Source organism: Canis lupus, chromosome 14 (assembly GCF_003254725.2).
Source record: "Canis lupus dingo isolate Sandy chromosome 14, ASM325472v2, whole genome shotgun sequence".
Classification (NCBI taxonomy): domain Eukaryota; kingdom Metazoa; phylum Chordata; class Mammalia; order Carnivora; family Canidae; genus Canis; species Canis lupus.
Genome location: NC_064256.1, coordinates 16052407 through 16074703, shown reverse-complemented (window position 1 = coordinate 16074703; position 22297 = coordinate 16052407). Strand labels below are relative to the sequence as shown.

The following is a 22297-nucleotide window of genomic DNA, read 5'->3' as shown; positions in this document are numbered from 1 at the left end:
CCATACTGTCACAGGTACTGCCTAATGCTCTTCTGTCAAGTTGCATATTTTATGTTGATCTAAAATAAATAAGCACAAATATAGTAGGAAGCAGATGTAACTTATTTATGCACTCACAAACTAATTGCTAAGGCAAATATTGAAACCAAATCCATATTTAGTTTTTTTTAATGAAAGCAGAGATTTTTATTTATTTTTTTAAGTCGTCAAAATTCCTATCTTCTTTTTTTCTTTCTTTCTTTTTTTTTTAATTGAAGTGTATTTAGTTTCTGATTAAGGAGCTCCAAATATAAAAACTGCAGAGACATAGGGCTACATAAATGTTTGGTCTTAAAATAAGAACTTCTTCATCGAAGAAAGAAGTGGGAGATGCAAATTGAACAGGAAAGCGAATCAATAGAGTTAGATGATAACTTTCAGAAATGGCTGCTCATTTATTTAGGTTTATATCAAGTATAAAATAAAATAATAATAATGAAAAGGGCTGAGAAGATCTCACCTTGGCAAACCATAATGTTTGGCATTGCCTAGTATACCAAACCTGAAGATGCAACTACTTTTTAAACATCTTTCATGTGGGGGTGCCTGGGTGGCTCAGTTGGTCAATGTCTGCCTTCATTCAGGTCGTGATCCCAGGGTGATTCCAGGGTGATCCCATGGTGATCCCAGGGTCCTGGGATTGAGCCCTATGGTGGGCTCCCTGCTGCTTAGCAGGAAGCCTGCTTCTACCACCTCTCCCCCACTGCTTGTGCTCTCTCTCTTGCTCTCTCTCTCTCAAGTAAGTAAATAAAATCTTTTTAAAAATAAACATCTTTCTTGTGAGAAACATTATGTTAACAAAGTGATATTTGTCAGCATATTTAGCTCTAGATACCAGTCATTTCCTAATACCTTCTATTCATGATACATTCTACAATTTTCTTTTTTTTTTTTTTAAGATTTTATTTATTTATGAGAGACAGAGAGAGAGAGAGGCAGAGACACGGCAAGGCAGAAGCAGGCTCCATGCAGGGAGCTCAACATGGGACTCGATCCTGGATCTCCAGGATCCCACCCTGGGCCGAGGGTGGCGCTAAACCGCTGAGCCACCGGGTCTGCCCCATCCTAAAATTTTCTTTTTTTTTTTTAAGATTTATTTATTTATTTATTTATTTATTTATTTATTTATTTATGATAGACCTAGAGAGAGAGAGAGAGAGTCAGAGACACAGGAGGAGGGAGAAGCAGGCTCCATGCCGGGAGCCCGATGCAGGACTCAATCCCAGGACTCCAGGATCGCGCCCTGGGCCAAAGGCAGGCACTAAACCACTGAGCCACCCAGGGATCTCCCCATTCTACAATTTTCAAAACAGGTTTACACAGGTTACACATCTTACTTGATTTTTGATGAAATACGAATGCCTTTTCATGGACCATGGCATGTTCCATATGTCCTGCCCTAGAACTGAAGAGTTAGGACTGCATCTTTTTCCTAATGTGATGGAAGAACAGTGCAGCAGCTCTAAGCTAAAGGCTGGGTCCTTTTCTTTTTTTAATTTTTCTTCTCTGTCACATTATTGGAGAACTGTGGAAATACAGCACCTTCTTTCTTATAGACCAGTGGAATGCACCTATGATGATCTACTAGGGCAGCAGTCAACAAAATTGCAGCCCAGCCAAGTCCAGCCCACCACTGTTTTTTCACTTTTTTTTTTAAAGATTTTATTTATTTATTCATGAGAGACACAGAGAGAGAGAGAGAGAGACAGAGACAGAGACATAGGCAGAGGGAGAAGCAGGCTCCATGCTGGGAGCCCCATGTGGGACTCGATCCTGAGACTCCAGGATCACGCCCTGAGCCGAATGCAGACGCTTATCTGCTGAGCCACCCAGGCGTTCCCCACTTTTTGTTTTTCAAATTTTTTATGATAGTAAAATACACATAATATAAAAGTTACCACTTTAGTCATTTTAAAGTGATTCAGAGGTACTGAAAATGGTTCAGTGGTACTAAATGTACTCCTAAAGTTGTGCAATCATCAGCTAGGGTTGGGTCATTTGTAGTGTCTCCTTCACCCACCCCAACTCCTGCACATCAGAGCAGAGTCAGCTTTTCACTGCCCACATCCCAACACTGTTACGTCACAAGTAATCTCATTCCCATATTTGCCCTAAAATCGTAGAAGTAGGGGTAGATGTTATAACTATTGGCTCAGTTACTTTATCTTACTTAGGAAGGACAGTTTAACCAGAATATACTTATATTGTGTCCCCCTGGATTCATAATGCATTTTGAATGGAAATATACTTATCCAAATCCAAACATTAGCATAGACTTGGCTCTTGTTTTTTTTCTGGAAAGACAAGCCATCTACAAGGAAGATTCTGATACATAATATGGCATCCTATGGTTTATGGTAACAGTAAGCCAGAACTTAAAAAAAATCCATTGGACTCTCCACCACTCTTTGAAGGAAGATAGAGGTTATTGGTCTCAACACACAGATGTGGAAACTGAGAAATAAGAACATGGAGTTTCAGATGACTACACAAGGTTGCTCAGCTGGTAAGACAAAGATGTAGAATTGTAGAGATGTCAGTTCTCCTTTTTATAAAAATTTTATTTAAATTCAATTAATTAACATATAATGTATTATCGGTTTCAGAGGTAGAAGTCAGTGACTCATCTGTTTTATAGAATACCTAGTGCTCATTACATCATGTACCCTCCTTAAAGTCCATTACCCAGTTACTCCCACTCCCCACCCCCTTCCCTCCAAGCAACCCTCAGTTTGTTTCCTATGATTAAGCATCTCTTATGGTTTGTCTCCGTCTCTGATTTCGTTTTATTTTTTTCCTCTCTTCTAGGATCCTGTTTTATTTTCTTAAATTTCACATATGAGGGAGATCATATGATCATTGTCTTTCTCTGATTGACTTATTTTGCTTAGTATAATATCCTCTAGTTCCATCTACATCATTGCAAATGGCAAGATTTATTTTTTTGATAGCTGAAGTAGTCCATTGAGTGTGTGTGTATACACACACATACCACATCTTCTTTATCCATTCATCTGTTGATCTGTTTGTCTGCTGATGACAGATGTCAGTTCTCCTGACTCCATGTCCAGGGTACTCTCTGCTGCATCTTACTGGAAAAGGAGATGAGACAGAAGGCTGGATCTCCTATCTGTGTGCATCTCTTAACCAACTTACTGGATTTTTTTTCTCTTCAAGTCCACTAAGGTAGTGAAATCGCCCCCTCTTAATTTCCATATACACATGGATTCCACATAGATTCCATATTGTAAATTTGCCTACTCACTAAAATTTATTTGTAACCCCCAAATCAATACTCATAAGCTTTCATGGTCATTTCCTGACATAGCCAGAGCAGCAAAAAATTCAAATGGCCCAAACTGCATGTTCCTAGCTGAGGTCAAAAAGTACATAGCACTACCTTATTGTTACAGCTCTCATATTATAAGCAAGTGTTTTTGCAATATATTTAGTGCCACATTTTTCACATTTTTTATTTTTATTGATGATTTCACTGCTTAAAAGCACCCTCAATCATAGTGCCGAAGTGCTGTCTAGTCTTCCAAAGTGCAAGAAAGCTGTTATGTGCTTTATAGTGAAAACACACGTGTTAAAAAAGCTTTGCTCAGACATGAGTTATAGTACTATTTGCCATGAGTTCAATGTTAACGAATCAGTGATACAGTGATCAGTGTTTTAAAACATATACACACAAAACAAGGTTATGTAGTAGTCACTGACTGAGGAAAATGTTATGGCCAGAGGTTTCCAAGAACCTGAGTCTGTATTTCTCCCAGGAGCAATGGGTCAGTACTAATTCAGTGTTCACAGTAATCTGATAGACCTGTCTTGGCTCCCTATTCTCTCCCCACAGTAAGGACAACTGAGCTGTTCAAGGCAGTACTTAAGGTTTAACTGGTGCTCCACTAGCACTCTTCTCTCCAAAGTAAAGAATAAGTAGGTACATTTCCCTGATTACAGTTATTTGGGGGCTGGTTTAAAAGATGAATAATTTTTTGGTCACCTTATAATTTTTCAAATTTATATTCCCTTCAAGCAGAGAGGGGGCCTGCTGCTTTGACACTGGAGATAGTAGAAAAATCCCTTGTCTCAGCCTATCAGAAAGGACACCAAATATTTTTTATCGTGTATCTAGTCACCTTCATGTTTTCTTGGAGAACTGGGAAAACTCACTGAGTTCCTTGTTTCTGTAGTGGAAAATCATGAAAAACATAACTATTCTACATGAAGTACCTAATACTTATAAGAAGATTTTTAATTTTCTTAGCCTCTACTAAAGAATCCAAGTAAGGTAATAAGAAGACATGAGGATCCTAGTAAAAGTGGCATCAGTGGCAATGTAAATCCATAGCTACCTGTAAAATGTAAAGCAGAAATAGAATTCAGTTTTTATAAAGATACTTCTTTTTATGGACATCACTAACATCAATTAGGATCTGATATCTAGACTTGGCTTTCATGAATAATGATCCTAGTAAAGCCAGGCATACTGTACTAGGTGCTTCCTCTGCATTTTTTCACAATGATGTCTAATCTTCACAGTAATAACTCTAGGGGGTAGATGGCACTGTCTTTGTTGCAGATGGAAATCTGAGGTTCAGAGGATAAGTAGTTTTCCCATTGCATAACAAATAAGAGGAAATTTGGACAGAATCCCAAATATCCCTGCCTTCAAACTGGTGTATTGCCTTTCCCACAGTGACCTCATGGAGAACTGCCTACATAATTTGTGGGGTCCAGCACAAAATAAAAACACTGGGCTCCTTGTTCAAAAATTAAGAATCTCAAGATAGTGACCAGAGAATATTAAATCAGGGACAGGGCCCTTCTGAGCATAGGGCCTTATGTGCTGCACAGGTCTCATACTCATTAAGCCTGTCCTGCCCTTATGGCACAATGTCTTGTAAGAGCACTCTCTAGTGGGAATTGGAGAAAGAAGTGTTCTTATTTGTCCTTGTTGGTATGATTCATGCCTATGCCACCATGGAAGCATTGCTAATTTCTCTTGGCAGCCTTAGTGACTGCTTCTAAGAAAAATTTCAGAGACATCTGTAGAAACAAAAGCAAATACATAAACATAGAAAGAAGGGCTGCCAGTTACTTGATATATGACTGACAATAGCAGGGGTTTTTTAAGTACAACATAAGAGTGAGATGATTTTCTTTTCATTTGCCATTTTTCTCTTTGGAGAAATCTTAAAAGTTTGATTCCTCTACTTCCTTAAGACTGATATACTTTTGTTCTCTGAACAAACTGAATTTTTGTTCGTCATTCTTTTATAGATAAAGATACAGGATTTCACTTGGCTTGAGCTGAACTACAGATAATTCTTCTATCACAAGGTATTAGGACTTCCTTAATTCCTGCTCTGTTCTCTGTCAAAGCTCTCTAAATGATACAGGCGCTGTGGTTCTACCTGGGGAAAACTTACCAGTTTCTCCATTCTACTTTAGCATTTGTGGCTTTCTTCACTTTAGTGCCTGACAAGCTGAGTGGGGAGAGAAGTAACCTAAAAAGAGTAGGAAAAATTAGCTTTTGATGCTTTGCATTGCTGAGCCATCTCTCCACTCATATCACATTTTCTCCTATAAATTTCTTTTATTCTCCAACCTTAGGCTAGTTGCCTAAGGTCACAAGCCACAGAATCTGGCCACTTTTCAGGGCAAGTGTTAAGAGAGCAACCAGTTTAAATTCACTGTATGAAATGTCTTTACAATTAATTTTCCCTCTCTTAACCTTTCTCTCAGGACTCCTGCCATAGTCTTTTTGTCGTGCTATTTGTTTTTACTAGAGGGAGGTATTACTTGTCAACTCAACTACCTGATGAGTCTTAGAATCAGCTATTTCCTCTTCTACATGGGAAACTATTTGTTTTATTTTCTTCCTGTAGGGCTGGATGTACTCAGATGGTTAGATAAGAACAAGTTATATATTTTTCATAAGTATGGCTTATTTATTCCTAGTAACCATAAAACAATATAACCACTATGTGCCTCAGATTAATTTGACTATAAATATATCTAACTTCTATCCCAAATTATATGTATGTTTATTCTTCAGTTTATTTCTCTGGTAACAAATGTAGTCACTTACAACCTAACCAAATTAGAAAGAACTCTTCACTCAGTCTAAGCTTGGATCTTTCTCACCTCCCACTTCCAATATACACACTTTAGATTAGACTATTTTACCAACTTGGACAATATTCAGCACTTTTCAAGGGAATCTGGGGTCATGACAGATTTTATTCTGATACATAAAATTCACAATATCTTTCATAGCACAAAAACAAATACTCTTCAAGGTTGGTCCTCTGCATTTGCTCTATGCTTTTTGTAGTAGTCATCTATTGCTGTATAAAAAGCCCAAAACTTAGCACCTTAAAACAACAATAAGAATTATTTCAGTTTGTGTGAGCCAGAAAGTTGGGGGCAGCTTAGCTGGGTGATTCTGACTTGAGGTCTCTCAAACAGGTTGCAATCAAGATGTTGGTCAGGAATGTGGTCATCTGAAGGCTTGACTGGAGTTGAGGGAAATCTGCTTTTAACATGGCTCTTTTATACATGGCTGGCCAGTTGGTAATGGCTATTGGTAGGACCCCTCAATTCCTCCTATATTAATCACAGGGTTGTCCATATCTTTACAACATGGCAGCTGTCTTCCCCCAGAGAAAGTGACCCAAGAGTGACAGCCAGAAGCTACAATGTCTTTTATGACTCTAACCTCAGAAATCCCGTATTATCATTTCTGCAAAATGTTACTGGAAACACAGGTCAGCCCTGCTCAGTGGCACGGGACCACAAAAAGTTATGAATACTGGGGGACAAGGATCATTAGGCTCCATCTTAAAGGCTAGATATCATCATGCTACCCTTTCTATCATATACAAAATATAAATTCCTTGAATAAGCATGTGACCAATCTAGCCACTGAAAGGGGCTATTTCTTATCATTTATTATTGAATTTGCATTTTTTGTTACACATTAGACTTGGGAGATAGTGTCAATAATTGCTAAAAGTCTGATCAGCTATGGGTGTGAGAATAAAATCCCCTTCTATTTTTTTCTTTAAAGATTTTATTTATTCATGAGAGAGAGAGAGAGAGAGAGAGAGAGAGGTAGAGACATAGACAGAGGGAGAAGCAGGCTCCATGCAGGGAGCCCGAAGTGGGACTCAATCCCAGGACTCCAGGATCATGTCCTGAGCCAAAGGCAGGTGCTAAACTGCTGAGCCACCCAGGAGTCCCATAAAATCCCCTTCTAAATAACTCTTGTGTACTGTGCTATGCCAGAGAGTTCACTTTGGCTGACTCTATGTTCTTCAATTTACCTTGTATTACTGTATAAGACCTTCCATTCGGACTTAAGGCAAGGGCTTAGATTCTGTTCTGAAGGGTACCTGCTGAATTATTTTAAGTATAGGAGGGGCTAGGCCATATATGCATTTTATAAGGTTCATTCTGTTACCTGTGTACAGGATGGATTAGTGGTGCAAAGGAAGACAGGGCAATACTGGAGAAAGACCTATTGAGAGTCTACTTCAGAGATTCCTTTTATCACAGGTGAAGTTTTATAGCTCTCAGAAAGAAAGAAAAAAAGAAAACCCCTAACTTGTAGTATTTGCTAATTTCTGTGGCATACATACTTCCAACATGGCCAATTTGAAGCCATCAACACGATGTCAGGGGATACAGAGCTGGGAAGAGATGTGCACAATTGGCTGGTATCACCTGGCTCCAGCCTTCAATGTGACCTTCGAGTTCTTAAAGCAGAAATAGCCAGGAGCAGATTAGCAGCTCTAGAACATGAGGGGCCAGTTAAACCAAAGCCTTTGTCCACATGGCCAGCAAGGGGAAAGGTGGGCTTGCTAGGCACTTGCTTAGGGCTGCCAAGACCTAGGGGTCCCCACTAATTATAGCAGTCTTCTGTTGCTAAAATTTCTACCAGGACCTTCTAGATCACAAGATTAGGTTCTGAGAGTTAGAGCAAGAAAAGGAACATGGGGATAGAGGCAAAACATTTTTTTTATTTTTTTTTAAATTTAAGTGAATTATCTTGATTTACCATAAGTATCTTTTCAAACTGTTAAAGAGTGAATCCTGATGTGAAGCCACTAGGTTTAACACAGTTAAAGTATCAATAATACCTTTTCTCTTAATGAGCAGCAGAAGTTACTTTTTTCTGTAAAACAAAACTTTGGAAACATGAATATATATTCTTTCTACAGAGAATTTTAATGTATAAGGACCACTCAAAATTCCAATTACTAGATTTCTACTAACAGTACCCAGGCACATTGGGTTTTCTTTTTTTTTTTTTTTCACATTGGGTTTTCATAGAAAATAAGGAAATTTTTCTTTTTCTCATCCACCATATCATGTTCTTCCTCAAAGTTTGCTTAAGAATTTGTTTTATAGAACAGTCTGAAAGTTGGCATATTCCCAAACAAAATACAACAAACAAGCCCAAATTCCCCATTAGTAGCAGATTTGTATATGAATACTAGCTAGGCTACAGTTGAACTCTTCCTACCCAAATTCCACAGCCCTTCAGATTTAGAACCTTCCTGAACTAGAGGGTGGGGAGACATCCAGCAGATACAAGGGAAATGACCTTCTAGAAAAGTTCCTCTAGTTGGGGGGCGGGGCAAGGGGAGAGAGCCCTTAGGCTTACAGGTCAGTATGTTTTAGGACAGAAGATATTTTCCTAATAAATGGAAATGGGACAGCTCGTTAAGACCCAAGTCCTGTGGCTCTGTGACTTTGATTTACATCTCTTCTGCAAGGGATATTCCCTTTTTAGTTTTTCAGAAGACCGGACATAAGCTTTTCAAAATCCCTCCTAAAAGAGTTACTTGTATGCAATTTTTTGGAGACAACTTAGATTGTAAGTTTTTATGCCTTTTTTATAAAATTGAAGATCAGGAGAAAGAGAAGAAAGCAAAAAGGAAAAGTGGAACTGAGAAGCTGCCCATCTTTCAGCAAGATTAGTCTGAAGATATGGTTTTTTTTTTTTTTTTTTTTTAAGATTTTGTTTATTTGACACAGAGTGCGAGCATGTGAGCACATGAGCAGGATAGGGGGCCAGAGGGAGAGGGACAAGCAGACTCTCTGCTGAGCAGGGTAGCCCAATGTGAGGCTTAATTCCAGGACCCTGAGATCATGACCTGAACCAAAGTCAGATGCTTAACTGACTGAGCTACCCAAGCTACTTATTTTTCATGGAAATGCCAAAGCAATGATGTGGCCTTACTGCATCATATCAGGAGATGCATAGTGTTGGTCTTATTATCAGTGATAAATTTCATCACTTGGTTAAGGCTGTGTCTGGCAAGCCTACGCACTATGAAGTTACTATTCTTCCCTTTGAAATTAGTAAGTCACTTATGGAGAATTTTGAGAGTAAGTATTTACAAGACATTTATCCTGTTTTTCACCAAACTTTCATTAAAGTTTGATGAAAGTTCTATTGATGTTTTCCTGTCTTTTTTCCTATTTTATTTCTTAGTATTTTACTATAACAAACAGCTTTTCTTTCTTTCCATTTATATTGGTATAGACACACAGAGTTTTGCCTTATTTAACAGCTTATAATCCATTACTTTTTATTTTGATGCTCAGATTGTCCGATTTGGTCAGTAGGAACCTCAAGCTGACTCCTATGTAATTTGACATGTCCCCATCATTCTTTGAGTGTTTCCTTACTTTCTGAAAGAACAAGATGTGCTGGGCTTGTCTTGTACTTTCCCTATCCCAGGACTGGAATAATTTTTTTCTTGAAGATCTGTTTTAGGGTGTATTTTTAAAAACAGGTCTTGGATAGTGGTTTTAAGTAGTCTGTAGTTATCATTTCTGGTTGGTAAGCCAGTCTCTTGTGAATTTGGTTAGCATGAAGGGATTCGCTAGTATTTAGTTACCCTCAAAGAACCTGTCCAACTAAGGGGTGACTCAGAATTGTGGTGTTAGCATATTCAGCTGGGGATGCCCAACCTGAAGCAGCTTCAGATTTCTAGGGCAACATATGGCTCTTCCATCTAAGATACTACCATAGAGCAGGGGTTCAGTGAGGAGTGCATGTGAGAACTATCCCAGAAAGCTGCAATCCAAAAAATTAAAAGTTCATCCCAAGCTTCAGAAATCTTAAGGTGACTTACCCATTAGGACCACTTCTTCTGGAAACCTCATGTTCTGAAGAGTAAGAAAAGGTCCTCCTATTTAATCATTTGAGAGCTCTCAATTTTTAAGAACACAGTCCATTAAAAAACTCCATTGATGAGGAAATCCGGCATACTAACTTCATTGTTTTTTTGTGGAATACTGAAACAGTCCAGTGAATTCCTAGACTACTCTTAAAAATGGATAAGGGGTCTTGATGCTTCTGGAATAACAAATCCATGTTTTCAAATTCCTTTCCAATTGCTATTCTATAGGGCTTTAAATGGGGCTGTATCTTTTTCAATTTACATATATTTGAGAAACATTTCTCAAAATATTTATTGATTTATTTGAGAGAGGAGTATGTGCATGTGGGGGTATGGGACGGGGGAGAGAATCTTAAGCAAGCTCCACACTCAGTGCAGAGCCTGACAAGGGGCTCAATCTTACGACCCTGAGATCATGACCTGAGCCGAAATCAAGAGTCAGATGCTTAACTGACTAAGCCACCAAGGCGCCCCTCAAACTATTTTACTTTAAAGTATTGAGGAAAAGCATAGAAACAAAAACTTGTAAAAATACATCTTTTAATAAACATCAAGAAGTACAGTGCAGTTTTACTGAGGTTTTACATTGCAGTTTACAACAAACATCATCTAGTATAGTGTATAATTACAAGTAAAGTAAACTCAGAGTTTTTTTTTTTCCTCCCATTGCTGGATAAACCAAATCTGGTGCATCATACCACATTTAAGGTTGTTTCCAAGCTGGCTTCTGTAAAAGGCCCTTAACATTAATAACTTGCAGCAACAACAACAAAAAAATCCCCCATCACAATGATAGCCTGATGAGTGCTCAAAAATTACTAAAAAGAACTGTAAATACTTGCTTTCCTTTGATGGCTTTGAAGAACAGCTATTGAGAGCAAATCTGAAATATTAAAGACAATAAGGGAAACAGCGGTTTCTTTTGCCTACTATATCCATAGTAAATACTAGTTTGAGGCTACGGATTATGAAAAGACTGCAAAAGATGCTTACAGGAAAACCTTCACATTTATATTTATAATCCCATGGACTAAAACCTGTCTAGTGTATTAATGGCTAAGTCTACTTTTCTTTAATATTGTTGATACTAAGAACAGGAAGATGGTAGAATTCTTGACATTTCTGGACAAATTTAGTGAGACTGATATTAATTAGCAAAGGAGGAAATTAATATTAGTCTCAAAATTCTACCTGCCATTGTCTTGGAGTGATCAGGATTTAGCTATATCTGAGAAGAGCAAAAAAGGAATGGAAATGAAGGTAATCAGAAGCTGTAACTAAAAAAAACGTATTTTTGCATGCTTTATACTGATGGCATTTAAAAATTATACAACTGGATTTATTTGCTATATACATAAACCAGTGCTGTAATTAGGGAAAAAAAATAGTACCACTTACAACCACAAAAGTATCAGAATCATATCCAGATTTGCAAAGAGGCATAATAATCTGTTTACCATGCAACTAGCTGTTTGTGAAATTTGTAATGGTTAATAAAACAAAATCCTTATGAACACAGTACTAATATATAGCAAATTATACCAATTAAGTCAGCAGCTCAAATTCATAAGGTAAACACCCAATATCCCTGAATTTCTAAGCATTCATCTCAGTGTTAACGTGGTTGCATCTAAATATTACCCCGTTACAAGAGAGATTTTAATTATTCCTCCCTCTTCAATACATCATCATACTTTCAGAGGTGAAAAGGGAATAATTTAATTTCTTTACCATTTTTGCCCATTTTCATGAATCTGATACAGTGTTATTATAGTGTCTAGGCTAGGGTAGGTGCTCTAAAGGATCCAATGAATTGAATTTCTAAGTTCCAGAATATTGCTGGTATCGTACAATAAGCCTGTCTGCCAAAAAGCCACATCTCTGGTTGAAATATATTCCTGGATCAATGATTGAGAAATTAAGACCAGCTGCCAATTAAGTCAGACTGTTCCCTATTTGTGAGATAACAGTTTGATCTTCTTTATTAAAATATCTTTTTTTAAAAAATATTTTATTTATTTACTCATGAGAGACACACAGAGAGAGAGAGAGAGAGGCAGAAACATAGGCAGAGGGAGAAGCAGGCTCCATGCAGGGAGCCCGACGTGGGACAAGATCCTGGGTCTCCAGGATCACGCCCTGGGCTGAAGGCGGCACTAAACCGCTGAGCCACCCGGGCTGCCCTTTATTAAAATATCTTAATGGATGGGACTAGATCTCATACTTTTCATATATCCTCTACAGCACCCACTAAAGTGTTGAGCAAAGTTATATGCTCAAGGAAATAATCAGTGATGAGGGCAGGAACTGAATCAAGAGTGAATGTGGTCATGGTGAAGCATAACTTACTTCACTCATCATTCAAAAGGCAGTCACCCAAATGAATCTCTGATGTTGTCAATGAAGAATAGATGCTTGTCCCCTACCACTGTCTAAAAACAAACCGCTTGGGCCTCTTTCTTTCTTTCTCTTTGTCATTAAGAGATTATAGAGGGCCATGAGTACTACCTTGGTGGATGCTATCTGAAAAAAAAAAAAAAAAAAAAAAGGATTTTTGCCTCAGAAGGGAAGCACCGATCCATCACATGGCCCATTTTAACTCTAATAATACAATTTATAGAATCATTAACTTTTAAAATTATGTTAAATGTTATCCATACTAGTAGATATTTAAAATGTTAGGCTTATTCTCTCTTACATCACTTAAAATGCATTTTATTTTTAAACACTGCCATGAGGTAGAAGATAAGGAATGCACAAAGGAAAGTATCTTCAAAATATGAAACTCTATTCAATATAATTAGCCCCGAGAGAGAAGTAAGAAAAGTTACAGCCTTAAGCTGGTAGACTGACTACTGTTAAAATATTATCCTTACCTGAAAGAAATTTCTTATATTTGAAATTGCCCTTTTTTTTCCCCAGTTTAAGGTATTATAGAAAAAGGACAATACACATTCTGAAATACTCATAAATATCATGTACAATAGCCTCTCTTAGTCATCATTTTTTACTTTACCATGTTGCTCTAAATCACCTCAACTGAGACACAGGCCCTTTCCACTTGAATAACTGATTAAGTATCAATATAGAGGTTAAAAATCCTTCTAGCATAAGAAGCAAGATAAAAGGAATGATTCACATTAAAATAATGTACTTTTCATAAAACTAGCAGCACTTCATTCTACCTGGACATATGAATTTGGCTTCATTGACTGGTCAGAAACAAAGGAAAATGTATATGGGTTCTTGTATACGGGAGATGTGAGGCTACAAGTTTTCTCTGAGAACTATTTCCCCATTAGGTGGTGTGTGAAACAACTGGAATGTCAATTTCAATGGCAGAAAGGCGGGAACGTGCTGAATAGGGCTGTGAGTAAGTATGCATACTGGGCGGATGGGAGTACAGTGGCTGCCAGAAAGGAGAAGGCAAAGATTTGCATGCACAGTACCAAATAAACAGTAGAAGGGAAGTCATATACAGGCCCCCAGCACTAGCCATAGTGACATACACTGCGTAGTCAAATGTAAAGACTGGCTCAAACTTCTTGTTCAGATGAACGTTATAAAAGATGACCCAGATGGATGGGGAGAGGCTCACAGTACCTGCCAGGAAAAACAGCAGCCCGGCCACCAGATGGCAGCCTGCACTATTGACCAGACACTTGGCCAGTTTGATGTTGGGCACTGAGGACCTGAAGGCCGTGTTGCACATTCCAATGAGGCAGAGCAGCAGGGCACCCATTGCAATCAGGATGCTGAGAGGCAGGGCAAACTGGAGGACCCGCAAGTCCAGTTGGTCAACTGATGAGTACCAAGTAGTATCATACATCAGGCAGTCACTGCTCCCATCATATCGGGCACACTTCACCCACAGGCCAGTATAAACAGTCAGATTCTTCTCGTTTCTGTTGAATGTGATCAGTCGTAATTTCCTCCAGTTGGGAAGCAGAGTTCCTGCAAAGAGGCCTGCTACCGAGGCGATTCCACACAGGAAGGAGAGGACTGTGGCTGCATGGACATCCCGACAGCCCATGGCAGGCAGGCTTGTGCAGTACTGTCAGTCAGACTGGGGGGTGACACACAAGAGGACAAATCATGAGGGGACAATAGAAGAGCAGAGTAGGAAAGGTGGTGCTGATTGGCAGCACAACTAATGATGTCAATGCAAAGACGGAAAAGCCTGTCCCTGTTTCCTATGTAAATCTGAACATACATAAACACATGTGCATGTGACCTCAGAGCACAGGTGCACTGACCCATGCTTGGTTACCAGTAGCTGGGTCATGCAGCAACTGAAGAACTAAAGGCATGAGTATTTTACTTCCCAGCAAATCAGAGCCAGGAACTCAATCAAAATCACTTCAAATCCTCTTAACACCACATATGAAAGTCTCTCAATTGTCAATAATCACTCATTCAACACACATATGGTATATTATGTCAGCCATTCAAATACATATGGTCAGAGCACTCATCATCCATCAACTATAAACAACACAAATTCAGCCTTCAATGCTCATGCAGATGTAAAATGAAACCCGCATGCAGCTGAGGTGAAGGCAGCTCATAAGAGATGAAGACATGGGGAAAGAAGCATTACAGGACAGCAGATTGGCTGAGGGAGGACTCTGAGCCAGACTGCTAGGGTTCTAATCCCCACTTCCTCACTTACTGGCCAAGTGACCGCGGGTCAGCTTATAAAACCTCTGTGATTCATCTTCCTGATCTTTAAAATGGAAAAAATAACAGTACCTACTTCACAAAGTATTTAGTGAGTTAATATAATGTCCAGAGCTTAAAACATGTCTAGCATGTTATAAGAGTAATTCAAGTATTAACTATTTCTTAGGACTCAGTGACCAGCTCAGTGCCTGGCACACTGGAGCAGTTTAAAGAACATCTGCTGAATAAATGTTAAATAAGAAAAAGCATGGGATCCCTGGGTGGCGCAGCGGTTTAGCACCTGCCTTTGGCCCAGGGCGCAATCCTGGAGACCCGGGATCAAATCCCACGTCAGGCTCCCTGCATGGAGCCTGCTTCTCCCTCTGCCTATGTCTCTGCCCCTCTCTCTCTCTCTCTCTCTCTGTGTGACTATCATGAATAAATAAATAAAATCTTAAAAAAAGAAAAAGAAAAAGCAACATCTCATTCCTACATACTAGGTGCACTGGATAATTACAAAATGTAAATGACCTCTTCTCCATTGAGTTAGTCAAATGAAAAGAAGAGAACAAAGATCCCTGATATTATTCTGCTTAACTATTTCCTAACTGATTCAGGATGACTTGCAAGCTTTTCAGGTTATTACACTAGTGGTTACTGGTTATTATACCATGACGGCTCATAGATGAATGCAAAAATTCCTAAAGTAATGACAACCTACTCCTTTAACGCTACAGTAAGAAAAAGAAAAAAAAGTGGCCAGGGCTCTCTCTCATTCCAAATTAAAAGGCTCTGTTCTTTTTCTGTATATGACAAAGTATAAAGACCAATACCTTATTCAGCTTTAAGAATGTGAAACTCATTCTTCAAACACCATTCAAGTGTATTTTCTCTGCCTTCTATCACATCCCCAATGAAGTAACAAAGTAGACTAATAAAGTAGCACTTTTACTTCTTTTAGTTACATCATGATGAAGGAGGGACAGGTTGAGAATTATTGTTTCTGAATACAGTATGTGTTCAGAGTACCCATGATCCTTTACAGTCTAATACCACCTCTTGCAATGATGGAATAGCATTTCCAGGAGTTTAGGGTCCAGAAAGATCAAAATATTAAACTGGGTTAGAACTTGATCAAATGAAAAAAATGAAAAAAAAAAAAAAAAAAAGGAACTTGATCAAATGTGTCTGAATGGGAAGGTACATTGTTTTTTCTTTAGAAAACAACATATTTGCAATATTTAATCTGATCATATAGACTAGGGATATCTTTACTACCATAAAATATATAGGTATGCATACATATATAAATCAGTTAAGCCCAAGTGAACCATTTTTCAAAGTCCTTAAGTTAAGCATAATTAGTTCTAAGTTTCTCCATTAATATTAATTTACTACTTATCATGTTGTCTTCTGTCAATATTCCCAAAAGTGGCAATTATTTATAAATATATTGTTTAGAGATGAAAACAAAACAAAAGAATTACAGTCCTAATTTATATTTTTCATGCAAATCGGGGAGAAAAACTGTCTTGCTTAATTTTAGTAACCAACAACCTTATTCCAGCAATGGAAACTGTGGTGCAGGTCTGAGATATTTATACTGGAAAAGGCTACTAACGATGCCAAGCTCCAAAATTCAGCTTCATTCAGGTTTTTGCTCACGTACCTGTCTGTCTCCCCCATACGCGGTTAGCAACTTGCACAGTGGTTGGCACTTAACTTATTCTAGGAATATTTGAATAAATAAGTACTGGGCACTGTTCCAAGACCAAAGTAACTCACAAAGGTAGGCTACTGATAATGTAGAACTGGACAAGGAAGTAGCTATTACCAAGTAATAATTCATTCAATGAACCAATTCATTCAACTCAAGCATTTACTGAGTATCTAGCACATAAAAATACTATTAGGCCCTGGAGGGACACTGAAACCACGAAGATCTGGACCTTGCTGCAATGTGTCAACAGTCAGACTGAGGGAAAGAATATGCTGTTCTATGAGAAAGCAAAATGATGAGAGTAAATCAGTTGTATGATTATTACATGTCAAATGATAACTGTTAGATATTAAGCAAAGTGAGCCACTAAGGTACCTGTTCATAAAAAATGTATCATCCAGGGTTACAGGAAGATTGAGCAATGAAAGAGAATGAGGATTTGATTAATGTTGTGAAGACCTAAGAAAAAGTTCCCTTTGTTTCTCTTAAAGCTTCAGAACTTCTTCAGGCTATGTACTCAAGAGTCTTAACCCAATCATAAACTCCCTCTTGCTTTCAAAGATAGGGGTCAAAAACTTGGGAGTATCAATATAATTGAGATTTCTCCAATCATGCCACCTGAATACCACTAATTCCTAGAATGCAAGAGAAGTAAGATCAGAATGAATGACTTTATTATGATAAATAAATTCCTGTAGTTCTTAGATTATGGACTATCAAACAACACTAATGAGCAGGTCAAAATTTACTTCAGGATCAAGTGTATTCGAATTTATCCTGCATCAAATCAACAAAGATATATCAGTCCCCTGAACTTGCTTTTACATTCTTAGCTCAGATCCCAGAGAATGACTAAAAGTTCTAATTTACACAGCAAGGATACCATGGCATTTTTTCAGAAGGGAAATACTATTACCTCAAATCTTTAGATAATTTCAACCTCAGTGCTGGAATTAATATCTTTGCTCTTTATAACTTTATTTGGCCACTTTCCTTTTTATGATCTGTTCTTAACTCCACATATATAAGATTTGATAAGTCATATATCTCACTAAAAGTATGAAGTATCCTTTTATAGTGATAGCTGGGAGATGGAATATGTTTAGTGATTTAAAAGTGAAAACAATGACTCTCAGGTTAGGATTTGTTCATATTAAGAGGGTAAAAAAAACCTCTACTCTTGTCCTATGCCAATTAATCTTTAATCCAAAATAACTGTTTCAAATGTAAATCTGATTATTTCACTATATTTCTTTTTTTTTTTTTTAGGATTTTAAGTAATTTCTACACCCAATGTGGGCTCAAACTCATAATCCTGAGATCAAAAGTTGCATGATCCACCAGCTGAGCCAGTCAGGTGGCCCTCACTACATTCCTTAAATTCCATGGCTTCCTATTTCCCTCAGAATAAAGTTTCAAAATTTTCCCATGGTTTCCAAAGTTTCAAATCCCACCACGGGTTCCTGTCAAATTCTCAATCTCCTTATCTGTCACTTTCCCATCTCATATGTTACAGACTATGTAGCCGTATTGCTTTTAGCTCTTCAAATTTTGCACTTTTAAATTTGGCTAAGGGCTTTACTTCATGCTATTTCTTCCTTCTAGAACTTTCTTAATTCCAGTCTAATTTTTGCTTATCTAACAGGTATTCTTCTTTCTAATGATGAATCTGGAAATTAGAGCCAGGGAATCTGGCTCTAAATCTGTCTTCTCTTCCCCTATCTTTAACCAGCCCCCCAGCCCCAGTTATATACTCTGAAATCACCTTTGTACCTTCTCTTTTGTAGCAGTGATTATGCTCATAATTCCTTGTTCAGTATTTATCTTTCTCATGACACTGAATTCCAGGACAGAGAGCCTTCCCTTTTATTCACTGTGTCCCATATTGGTACACAGAAGGCACTTGATTATTTGTTAAATAAGTGAACAAACAAACAAACAAATACAAGGTCCATATGGGATGGTCAGGATCCAGGGAGAAAGTTACAAATCCGCTCTGTTATCAGTGTCATTCATTCATTCATTCATTCATTCATTCATATTCTGCATTTCGAAACTTCCAATGTGCTTCTAGACCATGCCCTCTCCACTTTCCACTCTCCATTGGCCAGTCTCTCCCATTTTTTAAAACAAAGTTCATTTTCTTCTCCTAAAAAAATGAGGCCATTCCCAAGTATTTACATAAAGACTCTTCTTCTAGAAACACATATCTAAGTTTGGCAACACTGGTTAATTTTCACAGTGGTCAAGGAGTCACTCATTTACAACTGTGTTGATTCTCATGTTTTCAACTTAATAGGTTTGTTACTACTGGATATACCTCCTCTTTATTAACAGTGGTTAATATATCAAATTAATGTCTGTTTATCAACACAAAACTACTTTTTAAAGCAAAACAATTTATTATATATTTGTATTTATATTTTAATATAGCAATGCAGAAAAAAGATAAACCTCTTTATGCCATATGAAAATCCCTTACTGGGGACTGTAGAAAATATGGAAGGTTGAAAACACACTAACAAATCTAAGTACCACTCTTTTTTTTTTTTTTTTTTTTTTTTTTAATTTTTATTTATTTTATGATAGTCACACAGAGAGAGAGAGGCAGAGACACAGGCAGAGGGAGAAGCAGGCTCCATGCACCAGGAGCCCGATGTGGGATTCGATCCCGGGTCTCCAGGATCGCGCCCTGGGCCAAAGGCAGGCGCCAAACCGCTGCGCCACCCAGGGATCCCCTAAGTACCACTCTTGAACACTAACTAGAACAGCCTAAAGCTGGATTAATATCCATAGATATCTGGGCTTGTTGTTTCTATCTGAGAGAGGCAAGTGGTATTATAGTCCAGGTAACCAAAGACCAAATGCCAGTCACATCCTACCATTTTCAGACTGGGAAAGGTCCTCTGAACTTCAAATATCTTATCTATAGAATGTCCCCCAAGGTAGCTATAAGATCATAAATAGTAAAAAGCCTTTTGTAAAACAGTATGGTAAGAAATTTAAGTTTATAATGATTATTAGTAGGCTTATTTATTTTCTTTAGCTAGAAACATGCTTTTTTTTTTTTTTTTTTTTTGATCTCAGCAATCAATCACAGATGACTATAGCCATATAACAATAATAACAGAGGATTCTCTTTGGAGTAATTACTGACCAAATCAAATAAGGACTCTGTTTCAAAACAACCACTTCACATTTGTCATCTGACTATGTTCCATGGTGACTTTCAGAAGCAGATGGATAAAATTTGGTACAGAGTTAAAGATTATCAAATATATCATTTTCAAATAAAAATATTTTCAAAAAGGTATCTGTTCTGTGGTTTTGAATAGCATTCAAAGAAGTCCGAGGCAGGAATAATGGCTAAGAGCTTTAGGAATTCACAGACCCATCACTATGTAATTTTTTCAGGGACAATCCCAGGAATAGCTATGAGAAGACACGTATAACAATAGCTACATCACTTCCTGATGGTAAGACTAGCAGTCTTCTACTTGTAATTTGAGTTTTCTTAGAAACTATAGGTCATCAATCATTGCTTTCAAGAGAGGTCTATCTTGTAACTTTATTTTGTTGAACAAGAGAAAAACATGTCATCGGACATATGGTGGAAAAAGGAAAAAGAGTAAAATCAAAGGATGTACTTACTCTTTGAGGTACTTCACAGTTCTAAAACAACTTTAATCAACTTAGAAGAAATAGATGCACATCTGAATAGACAGTAGAGATGATCTGGGCCTAAAGAAATAGGAAAAATGTCCTAAATTAATATAAGACTTCTTTAAATCATACACGTGTACACACGCACACACATATGTATGTAATGGATTTTTTAGTTCCTATTCACAACTAAGAATAAGGAGGCCCAAGGAAACTGCTTCACTGTTTCTTTTGTATCTTTTAAAAGCACACTGATAACAAAACTAGGCTAAGTTGATCTGCACTGTGCATCCTAAAATTTGCAACTAGAATGCTTTTTTGAGTTTAGTTCCACCAGCGGTCTCAACCTGCCACTTAAATGTTTTTATAAATCTATTTTAAGCACCAACAACTTCCTTTTCAAATTCTACTTATCACAATAGGTAGGATGAGGATGCAAACCTGTAGACGCCAGAGAACTTCCTGGATTAAGGCATTTATTACTAGCCCTATAATTATTACGTAGAATGTGGTCCTCAACAGAAGAGATTTCAAATTATAATTTTTCTTTCCTAAATGTAGGTTTCTTGAGTTGGTGTCAAGCATAATCACTCACTCCAAATTAAGGGGAAATTGTTTTACAATTAAAAACACATACTAGCATCCCTGAGCTTTCATTTTAAGTAGGCTCACCGAGCAAGTCTGGCCTTCCTCCAGCGTAGCATCCGGCCCCTTCCGAGGCCTACTGCACACAACTTGGGCTTCAGAGAAACCCGCACTCCCCCTCCTCTCCTCTCCTCTCCATCCCTTCAAGCCCTGTCCTTCGGAGCACCAGAGCTAGCAGAAAGAAAGAAAAAAAAAGGGTCGGGGGTGGGGGGTTGGGGGAAGGGGGAGCTCTCCTAGTTAGAGCCAATGGAAAGAGACCGCAACAATGACAACGCTCTCAGAGCAAGCCCATCCCTACAGCACTGAGTGGGTTTGAACCGCGAGCAGGTCATCATTACACAAGCAGCTGGTGATTCAAAAATAGCAACTTGCAGCTCCACACCGCACGCCCCGCTGGCCAAGCCCAAGCCCTCCTCGGCCGCTCCGGCAAGACACCCCGACATTTCCATACTCCCGTGTGCAAAAATTTTTAAAGCCTTTTCAAATACCTCACGCCCTTTTCACGTCCGCAGATGTGGTCAACAGTTTTCCGTGTCCCTGATTCCCTCCGATTTAGCTGTTTTACACAAAACCGTCAACTACTTACGCAAAAGACCCAGAAATCGGATTCTTGACCACACCTACCTGTTTCTCACATCCAAGACATTTCACTCGCCCACACTGAGGAGCTTCTTAGAGCGTCTCCCTCGCTGCGTCCCAGGAAGTGCGTTCCCAGCGAGCAGCACCGGAGACTTCTGGGAGCCTAGGCAGGTTCTCCCGAGGCCCTAATCAGGAATGCTCTGGATGACTGGGAGACTACAATTCCCAGAATCCACTGGGCCGCCGGCGCCAGGCAACATCCTGCGATCTCCTCCGGCCTTTCTCCTCGGCCTCCAGCCCCGGTAGTCCCCTGGCACCTTTAGTTCCGTCCAGATTTGGGTTACAGGTGTTACAAAAAAAAATAATAAAATAAAATAAAATAAAAAAATAAATGAAACAAAACTGACAATAGCTTTGAAATGGACACCCAACTAAATATTTCCTACTAAATATGACCTCCCCAATAAAGTTTGTTAGCAAAAATCCTTAAATACTTTTTTCCACAAAACATTTACCAAGGCACAAAGTTGAAAAGACCAAACTCCAGAACTGATTTTGAAATTTTTCGTTTGCAGAGAATTTGAATAGTACAATGAACATCCATATGCTTACTCTCTAGAGTCAACAGTTTTCAACATTTGCCACATTTATCTTATCTCCATTTATGTGTGTGTGATCTCTACGGTGATAGGCATCATAACACTTGAGCATCCTTTGTTTTAAATTTTTAAAATATATTTAACTGCCTAGTTTAATATGGGGTTTTGCTACATATTAGTTAGGTGGC

The 22297-nt window shown here is 38.2% G+C and overlaps 2 protein-coding genes and 1 long non-coding RNA gene across 3 annotated transcripts in view; 1 reads left to right on the top strand and 2 right to left on the bottom strand.

Annotated features, from left to right (window-relative positions):
* Positions 1 to 18047, top strand: part of LOC125752460 (uncharacterized) — a 42766-nt gene extending 24719 nt beyond the window's left edge. Inside the window, exon 3 of the long non-coding RNA XR_007401991.1 lies at positions 17893 to 18047. This is a non-coding gene — a long non-coding RNA (uncharacterized LOC125752460). The remainder of the gene's footprint in view (positions 1 to 17892) is intronic.
* Positions 1 to 21605, bottom strand: part of CDK14 (cyclin dependent kinase 14) — a 722297-nt gene extending 700692 nt beyond the window's left edge. Inside the window, exons 1-2 of the mRNA XM_035698550.2 lie at positions 21556 to 21605; positions 20275 to 20364 (exon numbers count right to left, since the gene is read on the bottom strand). The gene's annotated coding sequence lies outside the window, so the exon portion shown is untranslated. The remainder of the gene's footprint in view (positions 1 to 20274; positions 20365 to 21555) is intronic.
* On the bottom strand, positions 10765 to 21606 carry CLDN12 (claudin 12). Its single transcript, XM_025471438.3, has 3 exons — positions 21556 to 21606; positions 20275 to 20364; positions 10765 to 14307 (listed from the first exon to the last, which is right to left on the bottom strand). The coding sequence occupies exon 3, from the start codon at positions 14272 to 14274 to the stop codon at positions 13540 to 13542; it is 735 nt and encodes a 244-aa protein (XP_025327223.1). The 5' UTR covers positions 14275 to 14307; positions 20275 to 20364; positions 21556 to 21606; the 3' UTR covers positions 10765 to 13539.
* Between the last annotated feature and the right edge of the window lie 691 nt (positions 21607 to 22297).

Bases quoted from the DNA above. Each gene is read 5' to 3' on its own strand.
- CLDN12 (XM_025471438.3), bottom strand. From the start codon at position 14,274: ATGGGCTGTCGGGATGTCCATGCAGCCACAGTCCTCTCCTTCCTGTGT.